The sequence below is a fragment of the Mus caroli genome, chromosome 6 (assembly GCF_900094665.2).
Source record: "Mus caroli chromosome 6, CAROLI_EIJ_v1.1, whole genome shotgun sequence".
Classification (NCBI taxonomy): Eukaryota; Metazoa; Chordata; class Mammalia; order Rodentia; family Muridae; genus Mus; species Mus caroli.
In genome coordinates, this window is record NC_034575.1 from 108,214,708 (window position 1) to 108,236,133 (window position 21,426).

Genomic DNA, 21,426 nt, shown 5'->3' on the forward strand with positions numbered 1-21,426 from the left:
TGTTGAACCCTCAGTACTGAGTTCTTAAAGATTGGGTTTGAAGTCTTTAGAAATGCTTAAAAATTATTTTACAGATTAGTCTTGAATTACATGTTTGTTTGTTTGTTTGTTTGTTTGTTTTGTACCTAGGCATGTTAAAAAGGATAAAACAACACATGCTATAAAGAACAAGAGGAAAAGTATTCTTTCAATGTAGGGAAATGAAAAATCCTAAGAAACAAGAAAACAAATCTATTTAAATATATCAGTGCCTCACACCTTTATATTGGCTACTTTCCTAACTCCAGTAGTTTTGCACTTGTAGTTACAGCACCAGAGAAATCTTCCTAAGCACATCCCTGATCATGGTCCACATTTTGCCTTGAAGGCCTGGCATGATTGTCATTGTTTCCACCAAGCCGGGGTGCTACACTTTAGCATGCTTTTATTAAGACCATTTGCCAAATGACTGGAGATGACAGCCAATTGATAAAAGTGCCAGTCTAAGGTATAAAATGCCCCAGATTTGATCTCCAGCACCATATGAGGCAGGTGACATGGACTGGGTGCTACCATGTCTAGTGTCTCTATATGCATCAGAATCTTCATCTTTTATACAGGGTGATGTTAATAACAGAAATGCTGGATTTATAGATACCTTAATTTTCATATCAAACACACCATACAGTGCCTGGTAAACATTACCTTAACAGTGATGTTCTTTTACTTGTTTTATTTTCTAAGAAATAGAATTCATAGTGTTGTTCAGGCCCAAGCTAGCCTTCAGCTCTTGGACTTGAGTATTCCTCTTACTTCAGTCCCCCTAGTAGCTGAGAAAATAGTCCTTGGACACTGTATCTCACTTGACCTACTTTGAAGGTTATTTATGTGTTTATCATCATTCCTGAGGGGCCACCCTACGCATGCAGACTTCGGAAGACAACTTTTGGAAGTCAGTTCTCTACCTTCATGTGGGCTCCAGGTTTGGATAGCAAGCACCTTGTCAAATAATCCCAAAAGCCTCTTCTTTGTAACTATTGGAGCCACTTATTAATTATTTTTAGGCAGGGTCTCACTATGAATCCCAGGCTGGCCTAGAATTTGCTATGTAGACTAAGCTGGCCTAGAATTTGAGATAATCCTGTCTCTGCCTCAGAAGTGGTAGGGTTATAGTCAAGCTTAACCAATAAGAAACTTAACATTAAACATTATTTTGCATGTTTTCTCTAAGCTCTTTGAAAATAGAATGTGCAGTAGCCCTTACATACATAACATTGCCATATAGTACATACTAAGTAAATGAATGATCTTTAACTGTTTACTCACTTTTACTTAAGTATATTTTTCCTCTGAGGTGTGTTTTGTTCCTGAAGATCCTCTTAAAAACAAGAAATGATAGTACATAAAATATGGTCAGTAAAATACTTAATATAGTAACCTGCTTTTTAAAGGGGACCTAAGAATACAGTTAGCGGGGCTGGTGCGATGACTCAGCAGGTAAGAGCACCTGACTGCTCTTCCGAAGGTCCTGAGTTCAAATCCCAGCAACCACATGGTGGCTCACAACCATCTGTAATGAAATCTGGTGCCCTGTATACTTACATATAATAAATAAATAAACCTTTAAAAAAAAAAAAAGCACAAAGCGTTTAAAAAAAAAAAAAAGAATACAGTTAGCCTAATCAGGAGTCTTGTTTTGTTTTTTTAATAGAAACCATTTTCTTTTCTAGACCCTAGTGTTTGTTCAGTACTTGGACACTAGGAGCTATATGAGGATACAAGATACAAGATCATGTGTGTCTCCTCCTATTCATGAGTGTTTGCTAGAAGAGCTGCCGAAAGAGTACATCAATAAATATGAAGAGACAGTATAAGTATGACAGCCTAGCAAGTGATAATGTAGAAGTGAAGTAAAGAGTGGGTTTAACAACATAACACAAGTTTATGATTCTCTAAAACTCAGTGGAAGGAAACCTATATTTCACTCCAGAAGAAAAAGTAATGCCCTTGGCATTGACCATTAAAATTGTCTATATTCATGTTGAGTTTCTCTGGGACATGAAATGCTTCATAAGTTGTATTCATGGAAGTGATTAGAAGTTTGTTTAGGCAGCCAGGCAGTAGTGGCAAATGCCTTTGATCCTAGGCAAAGGCAGGTGGATCTCTGTGAGTTAGAGGCCAGTCTGACCTAAAAAAGCAAGTTATGGGAGAGCCAGGGCTACACAGCAAAACCCTGTCTCAAAACCCCCACATCTCCCAAAAAAGTATGTTTACACTTTTGGCCTAATTAGCAGAGGGTATTTAATGGGATGAGGTATAGGATCTGTTGCAAATTAGAGGTTAGTGCCTTTGCTACCTAGCCTTCAGGAAGATATGATTCAGCTCTCATCAAAGCTTTGTGTTTCACAGACTTACTGAGCCCATTAAAGAAATGGAAGTCTCGCTATCTGATGGAGCAGAATATCACCAAGTTGCTTCAGCCTCTGTCTCCAGTTACACCACCCCCACCCAGCTCAGGCTCAAAGAGTCCCCAGCTGACCACACCTGGCCAGACTCACCCAGGAGAAGAGGAGTGTCGAAATGGATACAGCCTCATGTTCTCACCAATCACATCTCTTACTACTGCTAGTCGTTCCAACACTCCTCTGCAGTTTGAGGTGATTGGGGTTTTGTTGTTGGGACTGATATGAAAAATCACTGTTTATACCTCTTCATTTCAAATATAATTTCAGGTGTTTTTAACTGTCTTCGTTCATCTCTATGAGAATGATTAACCTGGGATAACTGTGGGCTGGTAGCTGTAGCCTCTTGTCTTGGCAGCCCCTGTTCTGCCAGAATAGTAATAGTATTGCCATGATCCCTTTAGCCTTCTTTTCACAATCAGTCCTTCAATCATATTTGAGTGAGTAAGCATACAAGATCTTTATTATCTGTGTTGGTCAACAGAGGTGTTTGGGTGTCTGATACCCATTAGTTTCACGAGCCTGGAAGCTCAGACTACACAGTGAGCTCACATCTGTGTATCAAGACCTGCCTTTAACTGTAAAGTGGCTTTCCCAGGTTCTTTGGTAGCTCTCCTGTGGCCTCAGGGAAACAGAGTCTTAGAAACATTGGGGTTTCTAAGTATGGTGGTGGTGCTGTGGCTGTTTTCCTACTTCACCTGATTTTATTCCCCTCTCTGTTACAGTGTATTAGGACTGAGTAGACTAGAAGCTAATAACACACATTAATTGTTGGATTACATTAGAAATGTATGTATTAACTGTTTCTAAAATTGTTATATTCAATCACTTTGATATTGAAGTTCAAGTGGCAGGTATGAATATATAATCCATGTGTTTTAAAAAACTCATTTGTATGTTGCTTCATTTAAATGGATATTTGTCGTGGGGGGGGAGGATTTGATCTCCCCACTAAACATCTGGCTTTCACTTTTCTGGATGGTGTGTTGATGAAGTTGAATATCTAGCAGATCACACTTCTCTGAAGATTTTTATGACTGTGAGGGTTAACAGTACCTGGGTTGTAAAGGCACTAGCAGCTGAGAATACACGAGTGTGCTGCTCTACCTCTAACTCAGTCCAGGAGTAACTTACTGCAGAGCAGACCTTGGTATGGAAAAACACCATCCTGGTTACATTTTATTTTCTAGGTAAATTATCATATTTCTGTGTCCTTTTTAATTGGTTATTAAAGAAGAATTCAGATTTAATAGTTAAGCTTTTGTTAGCAATTAGAATTTCATGGTAAGGTATCCAAAGAGAAGTTGTCCCTGTAGTGCAATCAGTTATCAAGATAGAGTTGCACCTTTTCATGGCAAGAAAATTAGAAGTCTTCCAAAATAGTTTTATACGTTTCCTACCATTGTTGCATTTTAATAACTATAAAACAGCATGCAAATGAAAGGTATTTTAAGATAGAGGACATAGATTTTAGTGAATCTCAGTCTAAGAATAATGTTTAAACACCAGGAAGCAGGCTAGCTCAGCAGTAAAGGCACTTCTGCAAGCCTGACTTCCTAAGTTCAGACCCTGCAACCCACGTGGTAGGAAGCCAACTTCACAAGTGACTTCCCCACATAGACATAAAATAAATGTAAATTTTAAACATTGAAACAAGGGACTAAAGATAGCTTAGCAGTCAAGAGCTTGTACTACTCTTGAAGAGGACCAGAGTTCCATAGCCAGCACCCAAGTTGGGAGAGTCACAATGATTTATAACTACTTCTTAAGAGGTGAAACTCCGTATTGTCTCTTCCTCAGGCACCTGCACACATGTGCAAAGACACATTCATGCGTCATTTTTTAAAGTAAGTTGAAGTATTTTAGGGACTAGAAAATGGCTCAGCCATTAAGAGCACTTGTGCTCTTGCCAAGAACTGGGCTTTGATTCCTAGCACCCACATGGTGACTCATAACCCTCTAACCCCAGTTCCAGGGATCTGATGCCCTCTTCTAGCTTCCATAGGTACCAGACACATAGTGTGCAGACACTTATATGCAGGTATAATACACACACTCACACACACACATATATACATACATATATATACATAAAATAAAAATGCAAAATGAAATAATTTTTTAAAGATAGGAAGGAAAGAAATATGTTAAGTAGCGAAAAATTTAAATGTGTGATTATAAAGTACTAATTTAATAATGCAATGTCACCATTCTCATAAAAACAGCTTCGCCATCCTAACAGTCTTACCATCATTCTGATAGCAAGGCTCTTTCCTATTTTTGAGTACAGAAAGGTTGGTTTGCAAGCTTTTTTTTCATCAGAAACTACAGCAGGGGGTTGGGTGCTTTGGGCATACAACTATTATTTGAAGACACCAAAAGTTTGAGCCCACTCTGAGCTACATTAGCAAGACCCTGTCTTTTAAAAGGAAATATTATATTGAAAGATGATGTAATACAAAATTTGTTTCCATATTGTTCTTTAAATATAAAATTATTATTTGAAAGAAGAAAATGTTGAAATACACTTGTCTGTTAAAAGTTAAAAAAAGCCGGGCATAGTGGCACACACCTTTAATCCCAGCACTCGGGAGGCAGAGACAGGAGGCCAGCCTGGTCTACACAGAGAAACCCTGTCTCGAAAAACCCAAACAAAACAAAAAACAAAAAAAAAGCTGAAAAAAATAAATTAAAATGCAGACTAGAGTGATGACTGCCATTAAGAGCACTGGCCATTCTTTCAGAGAACCCAATTTTTAATTCCCATAACACCCATACGGTTCCTCACAGCTATCTGTTACTCTAGTCTCTAGGGATTTAATGCCCTCTTCTGATATTTCCTGGCATTGTGTGCATGTTTTACACAGGCACACAGGAAGGCAAACCACTTGTACACCTAAAGTAAAAATAGTATTTAAAAAAAATTGTGAGAAATAAAGTAGCAGTGAAATAGCAGTAAATGTCAGGAGTAAAACCAGCTCCAAGTGGAGAGGAAAAACCTTGAATAAGAAGTGTGTTCATATCTAGAACTGAGGGGATGAGGTGCAAAGTCACAGAGAAGGAGGGGAAAGAATCTAGAAGGAAAACAGAGCCCTGTGCTTTGTACACCCAGCACCCTCCCAATTCTAAAACATTGCTATCCACCTTGTTTTACTGAAGCAGCTCCATACATATATCCTATCATAGCATAGCCCATGTCTGTTTTCTGGGCCTCAGTTGTTGATAGTCTGTATATTGAGAACTTTCCCTTTTCCCCAGTGCCTGGTACAGAGTCCTTGTCATAGCTGCTATCATCACTTTCATGTTACCCTTCACACCATCACCTCAAGAGCTCACTCTCCAGTTCCCATGTGTTAGAGGGGTATTACCTCAGCTAAATGTTCTGTCCTATGAAAGTCACAGAAAAAATACACATATACATGGTATTGGGGCGGGAGGCTGTGGGGTACTTTGTTTGTTTTGTGATCCAGTAAGTACAATGGATTTTAACTCTGTTAGATGTGTGCAGGTGTATAACAGTCACGTGAGAGGCACTGGTCATAGTTCACAGGTGTACCCCTAAAGCTAGTAAGAGAATAAAGGAAGATTATAATCAGAGGAAGTGTGGGGTGAAGAAAGAGAGTTCCTCTAGGAAGAGTAAGGAATAGGGTGTGCCCCACCATAAGAAACACTGTGAGCCCTCTAAAATGATTCACCTAATTCTTTCCTGAGTTCTAATTGAGGTGTTCATTGATAGCATGAAACATTATAAGTCCTTTCTAAGATACCAGGAAGCGTTTAGCCTAACTAACCACTTTGTGGAAGTGAGATCTGCAGTTACACATCAACCATCCTCACCACCAAACCCTCCCTAAAAAGTGTGGCTAGCAGCCATGCTTACCTTTACTAGCTGTTTTGCTTCTTGACTCTGAGAAGATAAATAACAAGATACTTTTTCCTCCTCTAGAACATCTCCTCCCCTGAGGGTTCCCCTGCACATAGGCCTAAGCCCCTGTCACCAGAGGTAGTTACCATACCATCTCAATCACATGCAGGCTGAGAGTGAGTGCACAAGGGTGGTCCTGAATTGGAGGCTTGGGGCTGGACTGGAGGGTGGCCTCTCATTCACAGCAAATAGAGCGAATCTTATATAAAATCTGACTGCACAGGACCATGGGGAAATGAGTAGCTGTTTTTATGTTGTGGGGTTGCTTTTGTTTTTGTCATTTGGGAGAAGGAATGGCTGAAGACTTTCATTAAAGAGAATCTTCAGAGGATGTAGATTCTATGTGCATGAGAGCATTGCTAGAGAAAGTAATGAATAACATCCTCCTGTTAACAAGGAAACTGGAGTTGGTAGACACTGTCTCAGTATCATGTCAGCAATGTATAATTGGGGTTAAACTGACAGGTCACATGGCTGGGTGTTTGGGCTTTGGGTGACAGATGAGCAGCTTCCTTTAGGAATCCAGCGTTCTCTGGCTTTCCTTCATTTCCTCTGGAGTGCCTAGTTGGGTGTAAGTATGTAAGGAAGCTTAAGCCCACACTCTAGGTTACAAACCTTCTCTTGTGCAGAGGCTGGGATACAGTTTCTGTGCAGTGATTTATACCTCTTAGGATACCAATTTCAGTACTTTCCTTGGAAACCCTCCTACCCTAAAGATCCGAAATGATGATTTCAGTGTTAGCATTTATAATAAACTTTAGACATGTTATTAATTATTAACCCTATAAATCTACATGGAGCTTTTTTTCTCTGTACCTTTTCGAAATTAACTGGCCTTTAGTCTCACTTTCCAAAATAATTAGGGCCCTACTCCCTGACTAATCACCAAATTCTCAGTCAGTAGGATATTCTATAGATCATCATGAAACTGAAAAGATTATATTCCACTAGTTTATTGTTAACTTCCTGAGTATTGTGAGTCCATCTTGTTGGGAAAGTATAGATTGCTCTGTCTTTGGTTGCTAAAGATTCAATATAGAAAGGCTTTGATACTTGATCTGTCTAGTAAAGGAAGTGTTGGTGTTAAGCGATACAGATAAGCAGTCGTGGGTGGGTTTTATCACTGGTGCATTTCAGCCTTTGATATGCTCTTTGGCGGTAGGCTTTAGCAGTTCTTTGATAGATTGATAGACAGCAGCGGACACGGAATTGAACAGGGTGATGCATGAGAAACGTAATCCAAGGTACAAGTGAATAAGGGATGGATTAGTTGCAACCTTTAATGCTGCTCTCCTAATGAGTAATTTACCATGCCTGGCTTTCCTCCACCTTCCCTTACACCTTCCATTGAAACTAATTTAATAATATATACCATCAGAAGCCAGCAACTTAAGACCTTTCTGTGGTGTGTGCTTGGGGCTCAGATACATCCCTGGCTACACTGCCAGCCCTGCATATGCTGTCATATGATGATGGAGGCCGAGCAGAGTAGTCGTGTCTGCAGAACTGCCTGATGCCTTTATTCCCTTTTTGCCCTTTGACTTTTTCTGTTCTACCATGTCCCATATCTCTTGTTGATTTTTATTTCAGCTTTGTCACCGAAAAGACCTAGATTTGACAAAAGTGGGATACCCAGACTCCAGCACTCACAGCTGCGCTGATAGGCCCTCCCTGCTCAACTGCAATCATCCTGACCTGGCTTCTCATCCCTCTGTTGTTCCCACCTCCGAGGCTGGCTTCCCAAGCAGGAGTGGAGATGGTCCTCAGACATTGCTGAGAAACTCAGACCAGGCGTTTAGGACAGAGTTCAATTTGATGTACGCCTACTCCCCTTTGAATGCTATGCCTCGAGCAGATGGACTGTATAGAGGGTCTCCCTTGGTGGGGGACAGGAAGCCTTTACATTTAGATGGAGGATATTGTTCCCCTGCAGAAGGCTTTTCCAGCAGATATGAACATGGCTTTATGAAAGACCTCTCTCGGGGATCCATGTCACCTGGTGGTGAAAGGACCTGTGAAGGAGTCCCATCTGCTCCTCAGAACCCACCGCAAAGGAAAAAGGTAAGTATTCATGTTACTCTTTTAAAGAATACTACTCAGATAATTCAGAACTTTGTAAGCTCCAGTGCATAACACTTGTCCTACTCTTTGCTATGACCTGTAAAAATAAGTTCTTTTATTTCATTACATTGACTTCTTTGGCTTATGGCAGTGGGGGCAGGAACATGCCAAAGGCACATACATAGAAATCAGAAGAGTGCTGGTGGGAATCAGTTCTTTGCTTCCACCATGTGGGTCCTGGGATTGAACTCAAGTTGTCGGTCTTGGCAGCCACAGCCTTTATCAATTGAGTAGACTCTATTAGTATAACTGGTAAGTGTTGTGAATAGCCGGCAGGACTGAAGTGTAGTCAGTAAAAGAGTGTAGCCATGAGTAAGGCCTTCCATCTTTAGCATCCCAAATACAAATAAAGCAAATCTCTAGCTTGCCTTAGTGGCACATGTCTGTGAGCCTAGCATTCTGGAGGTTGAAGTGGGATTAGAAAGCTAAAGCTATCCCAGGTTTTTTAAACACAGCAAATTTTACATAACTGTTGTATGCAGCTGAAAGGCTAGCACTCTGGAAGAATACCAAAAGCTGTGTTACTCAGAGAACCCCGTTTGGGGCATAGCTTTAAGACCATCAGATGTGTTTTCCCAGACAGATATAGTTGTTCCTGTTTGTAATCCCAGCACCCATTCATGATGTTGAGGCAGAAGGATTGAGAAATTCTATGCCAGAGGCCAACGAGCTGAGACAGCAGTTAGAGCATATACTATTCTTCCAAAACACTCAAGTTGACTTCCCAGTGCCGGAAGTGTTTACCAATGCTTAGAACTCCAGCTCCAGGAGATCTGATGACCTCTTTGGCCTTCATGGGTACTTGTCAATCCAAGCCACATAGAGGCCCATGTTTTGTTTCAGTAATTCATTTTGTAATCACAGCGGTTATATAATTAGGGAATGTCCTTGATCTTGCACATGAGAAAACTGAAGCTTGTTAAACAACAACAAATAAACAAAGGAGTAAAGGCACTGTCCTGATTCTGATTCCAGATTACACGATCTAGTTGTTAATATTACATGCTAGATTCGATTGCCTCCTAGAGTCTGCACTAATAGAGCCTCCCTAGAAAATTGCAATAGGAGATTCTGAATTACAGTGGTTGTAGTTGCTCCAAAGGAGTTGTTCACATCTAGCAGAGGATAAGTTAAGGAATGAACAAGAAGTCTTTTATTTCGCTTATTTGGGGTAGAAATGGAAAGGCGGCAGGTTTAACCACATTTCAAATGATTAGTAGGAATCAGCCTGCGCATCGAGAGGAAGGTGTTCCTGCGCAGTCAGTCTGTGACACTACACTGGGGTACAGATGGGTTCTGATAGCAGTTACAATGCCAGGGAGCACCAGGAAGCAGGTGCAGAGAGCAGTGGGTAGATCAGACCTTAGAGAGCTTGTCATGGCCTGGGGCTTATAAAACTCAAAAAACCTAACAGCTGCTTTTACCCCCTTAAATACTGTTTTGGGAGTATTTCGGGGTTGTCATGGTGACTTGGATGAATTTATTGTTAGGGATTCACAAAGCTGAGTATACTGTGTATGACAGTTTTACAGAGAAACTAGTTATATCCTCATAGAAATAAAGGCTTGCTTGTGACTTTATTTCAATATCCAAGTTTATTAACTTCTCCAATATTATATGTAAAAAGGCACACACAAAATTATTTTTACTGTTATTTTTGTGATATTTCACACCTAGGCACAAAACTAAGAGCACCTTGGATAGGAAAAGGAAATACTAGCACACAATAGGGATGACAATGGGGCTCCTCCTTACATGAGCAGTACTGACTTTGAAATTATATAACATGATATATCTTTGCATTTCTAATTTCATTTGTTACATATACAGGTAATTGAAGTTAGAATTTGTTTCAGAAATATTTCTAAAATATTTGGGCACCTGTGCTATACCAAATTTTTGTACTAAATGTTAACAGTAAAAAGCTAAGGACTGGGTGGCTGGAGAGATGGCTCTGCATGAAAAAGCACTTACAGCTCTGTCAGAGGACCTAACACCTATATGCAGCAGCTAACAAACACCAATAACTCCAGCTCTAAGACAGCCCACATCCCCTTCTTCCCTCTGGAAGCACATACTTACGGGTAAATAAGATATTTTTTAGGGCTAAACACATTGCCATGCCTGGCAAATCTGAGTTTGATCCTAAAGACACACGGTAAGAGGAAAACACCACTTCCCCAGGTTGTCCTTTGACCTACATATAATAGTTAATAAGTGGGGTTTTGTTTTGGTTTTGGTTTTTAATTAAATTTTGATTAAAGCTAACTTTAATTTTATTAAAGCTAAAGCATATATGTGATACCATATACCTGTAATATCAGGACCCGGGCGACTGAGGTACGAAGATCCTAAGTCCAATACCTGCCTGAGCTACAAAGATCCTGTCTCACAAAAATGAATGAGTGGATAATATAATTTACAGATTAACCAAAAAAAACAAGATTCTACAGTAGATTTAATAGACAATAGAATACAGTAGTGGATGGATAGGAAAAGGTTTGTTTCTGATAGCAGGATATATGAGTAAATATTTAGAAGGTAGTTTGAGGATTAGGAAAAAGTTTCTAGGTTGTAGACAGGTTGCTGAAGTATATAAACAAAATAATTTCTTCTTACTTTAGTTCTTTAATACCTCTCTTCCCTAATATGTAATACAGGTAGTCTTAAGTCCCATAGTATGTCTTCAAATTTTGAATATTATGAAGAACCCTGAAATACTGGCTTTTTCCTCCTGGTGTGATAGCTTATTTATTGTGGATTGGTTTTGTTCGTTTTTAATGGAGTAAGTGTTCCTAAGGAATGAAGAACTTTTTTCCAGGATACAAAAGCATTCTGTTTTTTCTGCCACACTTCTTATAGATGCCCCCATTTTGGTATATAACTGATTGTAGGTTACCAAGGTGATAGTAATCTCACAAGTTTCTCTGAAGAAAGTAAAAGGATATAGTCTTATTTAAGCACCATTGTTTGATAGAATATTTTTTGTCCTCACCAGTTTCTGAGTGGCTTGAGTCTGTAGCACTGCTCAGATCTCTTTTATACCTAAGAAAAGATTGTTATATAGGGACTGGAAAGGCCCCTCAGTGATTCAGAGCTCAGTTCCCAGCACCCACAACAGATGGCTCCAGCTGCCTGCTGCTCTCCTCTCCAGTGGTGTTCCAACTCCTGCACTCAGCATGTGCGCACACACACAGCTGTAAATACAGTAAAGGCTGTCACAGTTGATACCTAAGCCACTCACTAATGATACATTTTCTTTTTCATATCTAGGTATCCTTGCTAGAGTACCGCAAAAGAAAACAAGAAGCTAAGGAGAATTCTGGTGGGGGAAATGACTCTTCACAGAGCAAAAGCAAGTCTTCAGGAGCTGGGCAAGGCAGCAGTAACTCTGTTTCTGACACTGGTGCCCATGGTGTGCAGGGATCCTCAGCCGGAGCCCCCTCATCCCCTCACAAAAAATTTTCCCCGTCTCATTCCTCTACATCACATTTGGAGGCGGTAAGCCCGTCAGATTCCAGGGGCACTTCTTCCTCTCACTGCAGACCTCAAGAAAACATCAGCAGTAGGTGGTAAGTTTATGTTTAATTAGCTTTATAATTAAATTCAGGTAGGAAGTTATACATTCGTTTACAGTTTTGCCTAAAATTTTTGGAGCACTTATCTAAGGCAGGCAGTTAATTTGCCATCTGTTTTGTTCAGCTAGTTAGTGTAAGCCAAATCTTCTCCCTTCAGAGACTCATTGAACAGGAGGTTTGGGGTGTCTACGCACTATTTTATTTTGATGAGAGGTAAGTAAACAGTCCAGCCAAATCGCTCCCCTCCCCCTCCCCTTGGCGCACGTTCATGTATGCACTCTTGGTCACTCATACATGCATATGGAGGTCAGAGAACACTTAAAGGAAATAGTTCTTCCCTACTTGACTCTAGGTTTCTCAAATTGAAAAGGAACTGTATCCCATGCTGCTAGAATATACAGAGCAGCAAGACGATCTGAAAAGAGTTGTCTCGTTTAGAGGCTGGAGAAACGACTCTGCTTAAAAGACTGACTGCTCTTCCAGAGGAGCCAGGTTCAATTCCCAGCACCCACATGGCAGCTCACAACTGTCTGTAACTCCAATCTTTGACACCCTTATACAGACATACATGCAGGCAAAACACTAGTGCACATAAAATAAAATAATTACCATCTCACAGTTTTGTGCTGGAGAGATAGTTCAGTGGTTAAGAGTACTAACTGCTCTTCCAGACATCCTGAATTCAATTTCCAGCAACCACATGGTGCCTCACCACCATCTGTAATGTGATCTGGTGCCCTCTTCTGGTGTGTCTGAAGACAGTTACAGTATACTCATAAATAAAATATGTACGTACATATATAGACTTGTCAAGGTTAGAAGATATCATAAAAAATAAGTAATATTAATGACAAGTTCTCAGTATTGAATGAGATAGTTTCTTTTGTTTGTTTTTTTGTTTTGTTTTGTTTTTCTTTTGCAATTTTTTGGCATAGGTCTCTGTAGCCTTGAACTCTTTGATCCACCTGTCTCTGCTTTCTGGGTCCTAGGGTTATAAATATGCATCACAGCTAGGAGTACAGCATTCATTCTTTTCTTTTTTCAGAGGTGGGGTGTCTACATTTAGAGACTCAAGACCACCTTACTTTATGATAAAGGATTGCTCACTGAACCTGGAGCTCACTGATTAATCCCCAGTCTCTGGCCAGTAAGCTCCAGGGATCCAGGCATGGGATCTTGAAATGAGCCTGGGAAAGAAGATACAGGTCTCAAAGGATTATATTCTTTAATCTCTAAGAATCCTATAAAAAATATTTAAAAGCCGGGCGTGGTGGTGCACGCCTTTAATCCCAGCGCTCGGGAGGCAGAGGCAGGTGGATTTCTGAGTTCGAGGCCAGCCTGGTCTACAGAGTTGAGTTCCAGGACAGCCAGGGCCACACTGAGAAACCCTGTCTCGGAAAAATTGAGAGAGAGGAGAGAGAGAGGAAAGCTATTTCAAGAACACAGTTTCAGAGGAGGAAATTTCACATTCAGACAGAGTTTTTTAAAAGTTAATATCTTTAATCTACTTTTCACAGACTGCTTTCTCACTGCCCCTGCTTGTCCACATTGCATAGTGTGAAGCAGAGGAAACGCCTTGTTCTCAGTGGGTCCTGGAGAAAACAGTGCAAGGATGATTTAGGAGTCTGTACTGCACCATCTTTATCATGGTGATTTGTTTCAGACTCTTAGCCCCTAACCTCTGTGGCTTCTGCACCTTTGCAGGATGGTTCCTACATCAGTTGAACGACTCCGAGAAGGAGGTAGCATCCCTAAGGTTCTTCGAAGCAGTGTGAGAGTTGCCCAGAAGGGAGAGCCTTCTCCAACGTGGGAAAGTAACATCACAGAGAAAGAGTCAGGTGAGCTAAGGTCTGCAGTTCACAGCAAATGTTGGGATAAAGTAAGACAGTTTCTGACCTACTCAGGTTCTGCTTTATGCTAGCTTCCAGCTCAGTCTTACTCTTTGGGCTGCAGTATACGTGAGATCTAGCGTTGCTTGCTCTCTGTCTGCTCTTTTCCCAAGGGATACTTTTCTGTAACTCTCATCTCCAATGTTCCGGAGCTCCACCTTCATGAAGGATGAAGAGAAAGAAGGAGACAAGAATAAGATGAGGCATTTAAAATTTAGCGCATAATTAACCACTTACTGTGCCCTTCTGGCATGCTGCGCTCATTTTTTCACAGAGATCAGCATGTATTGATGATTTGACTGAATGATACCTATTTCCTATGTGTTCTAAGAAGCCAAGTTGATTCTTATAATGCCTTCCAGACCCTGCAGATGGAGAAGGCCCAGAGCCATTGAGCTCAGCACTCTCTAAAGGAGCAACTGTTTACAGCCCTTCCAGATATAGCTACCAGGTAAGTCAGCCTGTGGAGTTCAGATCCTGTGTTCCTAGTCGTGACACACTGTCAGCTGCTAAAGTCTGCATAGTATAGCCCTGTTAAGTCAGGCATCTGCTCACCTCAGGGATCTTAGTAAAGCAAATGTGTGCATCAGAAACCGATGTTTGACTGCTTTTGTTAGCCATTAAAATGTTTTGGGGGGAAGAGGACCAGGCTAAGATGGCTCAGTGAGTAAAGGCAGTTGTATCAAGCCTGATGACCTGAGTTTAATCCCCAGAACCCACACAGTAGAAGAAAAGAATGGACTCCTACTGGTTATGCTGTGTCCTCCACATTACTGTTATAGCACATACTTGCATGCATGCACATGCACACACAACCTTTTTAGTGTGCAGAATAAAAGAATGTTACGAGCAGGTCAAGTTATTGAAGGGACTAAGTTAAACTTCCTTATGCTTTTCTCCCAACTCTTTTTAAGCTCCTGCAGTGTGACAGTCCACGGACAGAATCACAGAGCCTCCTTCAGCAGAGTTCATCCCCCTTTAGAGGACATCCCACCCAATCTCCAGGATACAGTTATCGAACTACTGCACTGAGACCTGGAAACCCTCCCTCTCACGGTTCTTCAGAATCCTCCCTCTCTTCCACGTCCTACCCCAGCCCTGCCCACCCTGTGTCTACAGACTCGTTGGCCCCATTTACGGGGACTCCAGGGTATTACAGCAGCCAGCCGCATTCTGGAAACAGCACTGGCAGCAATCTTCCAAGGAGGAGCTGTTCTTCAAGTGCTGCTAGCCCTACCCCACAGGGCCCCTCAGACTCACCGACCTCAGACTCGGTTTCTCAGTCCAGCACAGGAACTCTGAGTTCCACCTCCTTTCCTCAGAACTCTAGGTCTTCATTGCCATCAGACTTACGGACTATCAGTCTGCCCAGTGCTGGGCAGTCAGCTGCCTACCAGGCCTCCAGGGTATCTGCGGTTTCCAATTCACAGCACTACCCACATCGTGGTAGTGGGGGTGTACACCAGTACCGACTCCAGCCACTGCAAGGGTCAGGAGTCAAGACTCAGACAGGACTTTCCTAGGGCTTCTGGATATGGGCAAACTGAACTTAATGAGCCCATAGCTGCTTCCTTCCAGCTGCCTCTGGAATCAAGGCCGAGCATATTGCTGGGGAAGAGGGGTACAAGGTGCCAGAGGAATGGGTCTGGTCAGCAAGAAATGAGACTTGTGGTCATGACTGGCCTCCGGCCTTGGAGAAAGATGTAAATCTTGTCTGAAGCAGAGACTATAAAGAAGTTTCTCCCTGCTGTTAAGGGTACATTGTTAACAAGCAAATGGTGTTTCGGTTAGTAACGGTTCTAAGTGCAATGACTTGTGTTGAAGCCTATGTCTCCCATCCTTGCCTGTAGCCTGTAGTCACTTGTGCAGTGAGGACATCTTTTTCAATAAATTTTTTTTCTTTTCAAAAGAAAAAAGTGGGAAAGAGCCAATCTTAAAGCCCCAAGCCATCTGAGTAGTGTTAGGGTTTTATGCACTTAAGGGAAAAAAAGGTAGGTATGTAAATGTCTGCTGTGAGACAACCATTCCTAATGCAGATGCATGGTCAAGGTGTGTCCACCTGGAGTGCTCCCTGCCTTTGTCTTAAAGCCACCAGGAAATGGGCAGGGAGAGGAATGTGGGTGCCTACTCTGACTGAGGCTTGCCCGGCTCTCTGAGAGGAGGAGCTCCTGAGTATTTGGGAGCAGATTGGGATGGACTGGGCTCCAGCTGTTACCATCCAGTCCTCCTTCCAAGTTGTTTCACAGTTTAATGATAGCCCTGTGAAGTAAGTAGAGAAGTGAGGCAGGCCAGTTTAGGAAACATCCAGTGGTCTGGGTAATCTTTGAATTTTAATTTCCCTATTCCCAGTTAATCAGGAGTTGCTGTCCTAAGAGCAGGACGGCCTCCGTGACTGAAAAGCATGCACTCATGACTGCAGGGTAAGAATGGGACAGATAGGGTTGCGGAGTGGCACCGACAGGGCTGTGATTGTGTGTGGGGCATGCCTGCCCTACGTTTCTATGGGGAATGCTTATATGACAGTGAGCAGGTGAGAGTTAACAAGTCACCCATACCCCTAACACTGTTCTGTAGGAGAGACAAAGAGCAGACTGGCTTCTCCCCATCAGTGCATTGTGCCTGTTGTACACCCCTGGAGGAGCCCTGAAGCCAGCCCAGGTGGGGTACACAATCTTTTTAAATTCCATATGGTTGCCAGCTTATTTCTTTCACTTGTTTACTGTAATACCTGGCGTGTTTTTATTTATCTAATTTTGTATTCAGCTATAACCATGGTAGGGTAGTGAGTGTATGACAGTGTGATCCCTGGTGCTGCAGTGGACCGTACTTCTTTTGGACAAGATATACTGTGAGTCTCCCTCCTTACCTCTAATTGTTTTCTTTCCCATTCCCTAAACTCTTTCATCTCCTTTTCTACCCTGACCTACAACTATCATATGCACAGTCTTCTCTCTTTGTGTGTGACTGTTACAAATTTTCACTTTTCAAAATTGAAATCAGGTGTTTGCTCAAATGAGGGGAGATTTTTTTTTGTTTTGTTTTGGTTTTATTTGTTTTTAATGCTGAACCCTCGGCATAGTACTTTCTGTTGTTTTCCCCACAAACCCATCAGTCTGGGAGAGCATTGGGAGTGGAAATCATGTTGCCTGGGATGCTGGTTTCTTTGTATATTATATAAAACGTATGTAAATGTCTCTCCATTTGGGCTGGGGTTTGCATTCTCCCATTGGCTAAAAGCCAAGGGGAGAGGCCAGCGGGCAGGCGGCCCTCACCCTGCCTGGCACGTGCAGAGACCCCAGCCACTCTGTGTGGGCAGGGTGCTGTCAAGACCAGACCTCTGGGGGGGAGGGTGGGGGGAGGGGGGACTCTTGGAAGGGAAGGAGCGCCGCTTCTTCCTCAAGTGGAGTGTTTACACCTTGCTGTAACATTTGAACTTTCACAAGAGATGTAATAATTTTGATAATAAAATTCTTAACCATAATCATCATAATGTTAACAATGTATTTGTTCACTTCTGGAACATCACTTTCCCTGATTTAACCTTTCCTCACAAAAGGCAAGGTGGACCCGTGTCCTGAGTTGCTCTTAGTGGAGTTCTGCCTAGAACGGGGTCAAAAACCCTGACTCCTCTTCCTCTGACCATCTGTGCTTGATACCAGGCCAGTGTTAATACAAACCTGCAGTATTAGGACATACCTCTGGAAGCTGACTTGTTGTCTGCTCTGCAGTTATGAAACATTGATGTTTTTCATTTAAAGGCAAAGCCAGCCATTATCTGTGGTAAAAGGGTATTATGCTGATTAAAACAGAAATGGGTCTGAACAAAGCAAGGTCTCTTCTCTCCTAGAACTTCTGTATAGGGGAGAGGTAAACACTAGTGTGTAGTTTTAATATTCACTTCCAGTTTATTGTGCTTGTTTTCACCATGGTGATACCAAAAGCATAAAGTGGAAACACTTTCCAAACCCCAACTGCATTTGGAGACCACCTGCATATTACTGGAGGATACCCCAGTCTAGATAAACCAACTGTCACCACTTGTCCTCTCAGCAGCCCAAGACACTCTAGAAGCACCCCATATAGCCTTGGAAGAGCACCCCAGGAAAAATAAGCAATCATAGTCCCCTGACACTGAGCCTGCATGAAAAAGAGGCAGCACTTGTCTTTAATGGTAAGTGTCAGGGGCAGTAATGTCAGGTGAAACTGGCTGTGAAGCAGGTCTGTGACCTTGATTGGTACCCCGATTAAGCCAGATAAAAGAAAGCACAACAGCCAACTGGCTACAGACTCTGGTGCTATTAGGTGGTACAGGCAAAGTTGGGATCATCCAAAGCCCCTGCATGCTGCATGTATCCTGGGATAGCTATGAGTATGGCCCAACACACTTGTTAACCACATCATGTTGCAGTACCAGAGACTAGGTGACTGAAGGTATATACTTTATCCCTATTAGAAAACACCTCAGTCAGTGTTACTGTTTCCTGGACAGGTCACTATGGTTAAAAGGGCCACACTTGTTTGTCAGAAAAAGTTTCCAAGGAGTTGCCACTGAAACTGAGACCTTAGTGACTGGGGAGCGTTACTGGTGATGCCAGTTACTTCAGAAAGTGTGAGCTCCGTTAGAAGCTTGATTGAGATGGAGCTGAAAGTCCGGTGGTGGACTAGACCAGACGGGGTAAGTCCTGTCTGTGTTACCTTACAGACAGTATGTGATCAACTCCAGTAAAACAGCACTTCTAAAAACAGGTAGCAGATTAGATGTGCATTGTAGGTTGTAGCTTATTGTCCCTAAATGGGAAATCCATATTCTCAGCAATCGGGATAATCTGTTAAGATTTTAAGCAAAAAAGCGGTATGAGCTACTGTGTGGTTTACTGGTTCTTGTTTTCTTACAGTTACTCTCTGTAAGATTGTCTTGATCCTGTTAAGGGAAAAGTTAATAGAAACTGAGAAAACCATTCCCAAACATTAACAGTTGTTCAGGCAAACAATGCAATGGCCTCTGTGATGGCTATTCTTGGTTGTCAGCTTAGCTGCATCTGGCACTATCTAAAATGCAAAAATGGAGGGCACACTTGTGAGAGACTTTTATTTTGAAGGAGGAATATCTACTTCAAATCTGGATCTTTGAGACAGGAAGGCACACCTTTAACTCATCTTTTGAGCTGGGAAAAGGCATGCCTTTCCTTAATCTGGAACTCAGGCAGGAAGACTCACCTTTTAATCTTTAACGTGGGCAACACCTTCTGCCGGAAGCCCATGGAAGGATACGGAAGGAGGGAGCTTTGTTCTTTGCCTCCTTGCCTTTCTAGCAGATCCATCCTTTGACACTAGAGCCTCCTCCTTCAAGAGTCCAGTGTACGCTGAAGACCAGCTGAGACATCCAGCCTCGTGAAGTGCGCAACTTCTGGATTCTTGGACTTTCTGTTGGGTTAGCTGGACCTTATCCGTAAGTCGTTTTAATAAATCCCCTTTCTATATAGAAGAGGCTCATTCTGTAGATTCTGTTACTCTAGAGAACCCTGACCTTTTGTTAAAATGGCAGTGCTACAGATAAAAAGTACCTGAAGTCAGATATATTTTGCAGTTACATGCCAGGAAACTGGCAGTAGATTTGAATGGCAGAAGTTTACTCAATACCTCTAACCAGCTGTGTTTTGGTGAGTGTGCATGTAAGGTATTCAAGCATGGTAACTGTGTTGTTTCTAAGGTAATTGGAAGCTAAGGATCCCTTGGGTATTTTGGAGTGGATGTTTTAGGAATACCTAAAATACCTGTCACCATCCACCACTTAATTCTGCCTCGAATAAGAAGAAAATAGGTGGTCACGTGGTTCTCTCTTTAAAACAAGCATATTCCAACCACTGCACCTGTCCAGGATGCTATTTGGTGGGGATGGCTCTGCATCAGGTAGGAATATGAAGACTATTTTCCATCATCTATGCCATGAATTTAAACCTGCTTTAAATAAAGCTTGTTTAAGTGACAAATACTAAAGATAGCTAGCACAGACATCATTGACAGGAGGGTTTCAACAGAAGCACCAAGGAGTCTGGAGAACAACAAAAGCTACAACTGAAAAAAGCTGACCTAAGATAATCGAAGCTACAAATTAGGGGAAAAATATATATGTGACTAATTTTTGTCAACATATCTGGGAAGAGGGAAACTTAGCTGGGGAGTTACCTCCATCAGACTGACCTGCGGGTATTGTCTATGGGACATTTTCTTGATTGCAGATAGTGGTGGGTTGAATAGGTGTGGCCTCCATACCTATGACAGCTGTTTGAAGGCTTGGCCCGTAGGGAGTGTCACTATTATGAGGTATGGCCTTGTTGGAGTAGGTGTAGCCTTGTTGGAAGATATGTGTGACTGTAGGGGTGGACTTTGTTAGTCTCCTATGCACAAGCTACATCCAGTGTAGCACACAATCTGATGCCTTTGGATCAGGATATAGAACTCTCAACTCTTCTCTAGTACCATGTCTGCCTGCATGTTGTCTTGTTTCATGATTAATAATGGACTAAACCTCTGAAACTTTACACCAGCCCCAATTAAAATACTTCTTTTCTAAGAGTTGCTATATCATGGTGTCTCTTCACAGCAATAAAACCCAAAACAAGACAGAATTTGCTACCAGGAGTGATAGACCTGACCATGCTTGTGTTCGGAGGAATGTTAGACCTTGGGAATGTAGATTAGAAAAGCAGTTGAATGCTTTAAGTGAGGCCCAGCGGGCCATGTTCCTAGTAGGAACATGGAAGACAATGGTGCTGAGCGTGATTTGAACTGTGTGGCCTGGCTCAAGTTTCAGAGGACAAGAATTTTAGTATGTTAGCTAGAGATCATTCTTGTGATATTTTGTAACTACTTTTTGTCCGTGTTCAAAAAATCTGCCTGAAGCTAAATTAAAGGGTTGGAGATTAATTGCATTTGAAGAGGAGATTTCAAAACAGCCTGTGGTTATAAATGGTCATGCTTATAAAGACTATAGTGAAAACGGGCATCCAAAGAATGTGGCTAAATCCTGTGTTCAAGGAAATAAGTTGATTAAAGAAAAACTGGGTGTTGAATAAAGGGAATGGTGATCAGGGCAAGCTCTACCCAGCTAAATTTCTGATTTGTGAAAAAGGATTAAAGAAAAGTTTAGGCCCAGGCGTGGTACTCCACACTTTTAATCCCAGCACTCAGGAGACAGAAACGTGCAGATCTCTTGAGTTCAAGGTCAGCCTACAGAAAAAGTCCCAAAATACCCAAGTTTGGGCAGTGAAGGAAACCAGAAAGCTGGTGAAGATGTAATTGAACAAGGGGGCCATTTTCCAGCCCCAGCCAGCAGCAAAACTAAAGAAAGTTACTGAGGCCAGTTGTGTGGCAGGGGTGTCCCTGCATGGAAGCCTAAAGAGGCATTGCATAAAGCCCTGAAAGTGAAGCCTAGATTGCCTCAGAGACCCTAAGATGTTAGAAATGCCAGA

General features: G+C 41.9%; 1 protein-coding gene across 9 annotated transcripts in view; it reads left to right on the top strand.

The window, feature by feature from the left end:
- The window catches only part of Setd5 (SET domain containing 5), a 75,079-nt gene extending 57,635 nt beyond the window's left edge, over positions 1-17,444 (top strand). For 7 of the 9 annotated variants that reach the window (XM_021164226.2, XM_029478742.1, XM_029478741.1 and 4 more), the window contains 6 exons: positions 2,389-2,636; positions 7,957-8,427; positions 11,761-12,059; positions 13,770-13,903; positions 14,317-14,405; positions 14,869-15,848. In XM_021164226.2, the coding sequence (XP_021019885.1) occupies positions 2,389-2,636; positions 7,957-8,427; positions 11,761-12,059; positions 13,770-13,903; positions 14,317-14,405; positions 14,869-15,477 (1,850 nt within the window). In that variant the 3' untranslated portion in view covers positions 15,478-15,848. Of the gene's footprint in view, positions 1-2,388; positions 2,637-7,956; positions 8,428-11,760; positions 12,060-13,769; positions 13,904-14,316; positions 14,406-14,868 lie in introns of all 9 variants that reach the window. The other 2 variants (XM_021164228.2, XM_021164230.2) reach the window with 1 other exon arrangement.
- Positions 17,445-21,426: the final 3,982 nt, after the last annotated feature.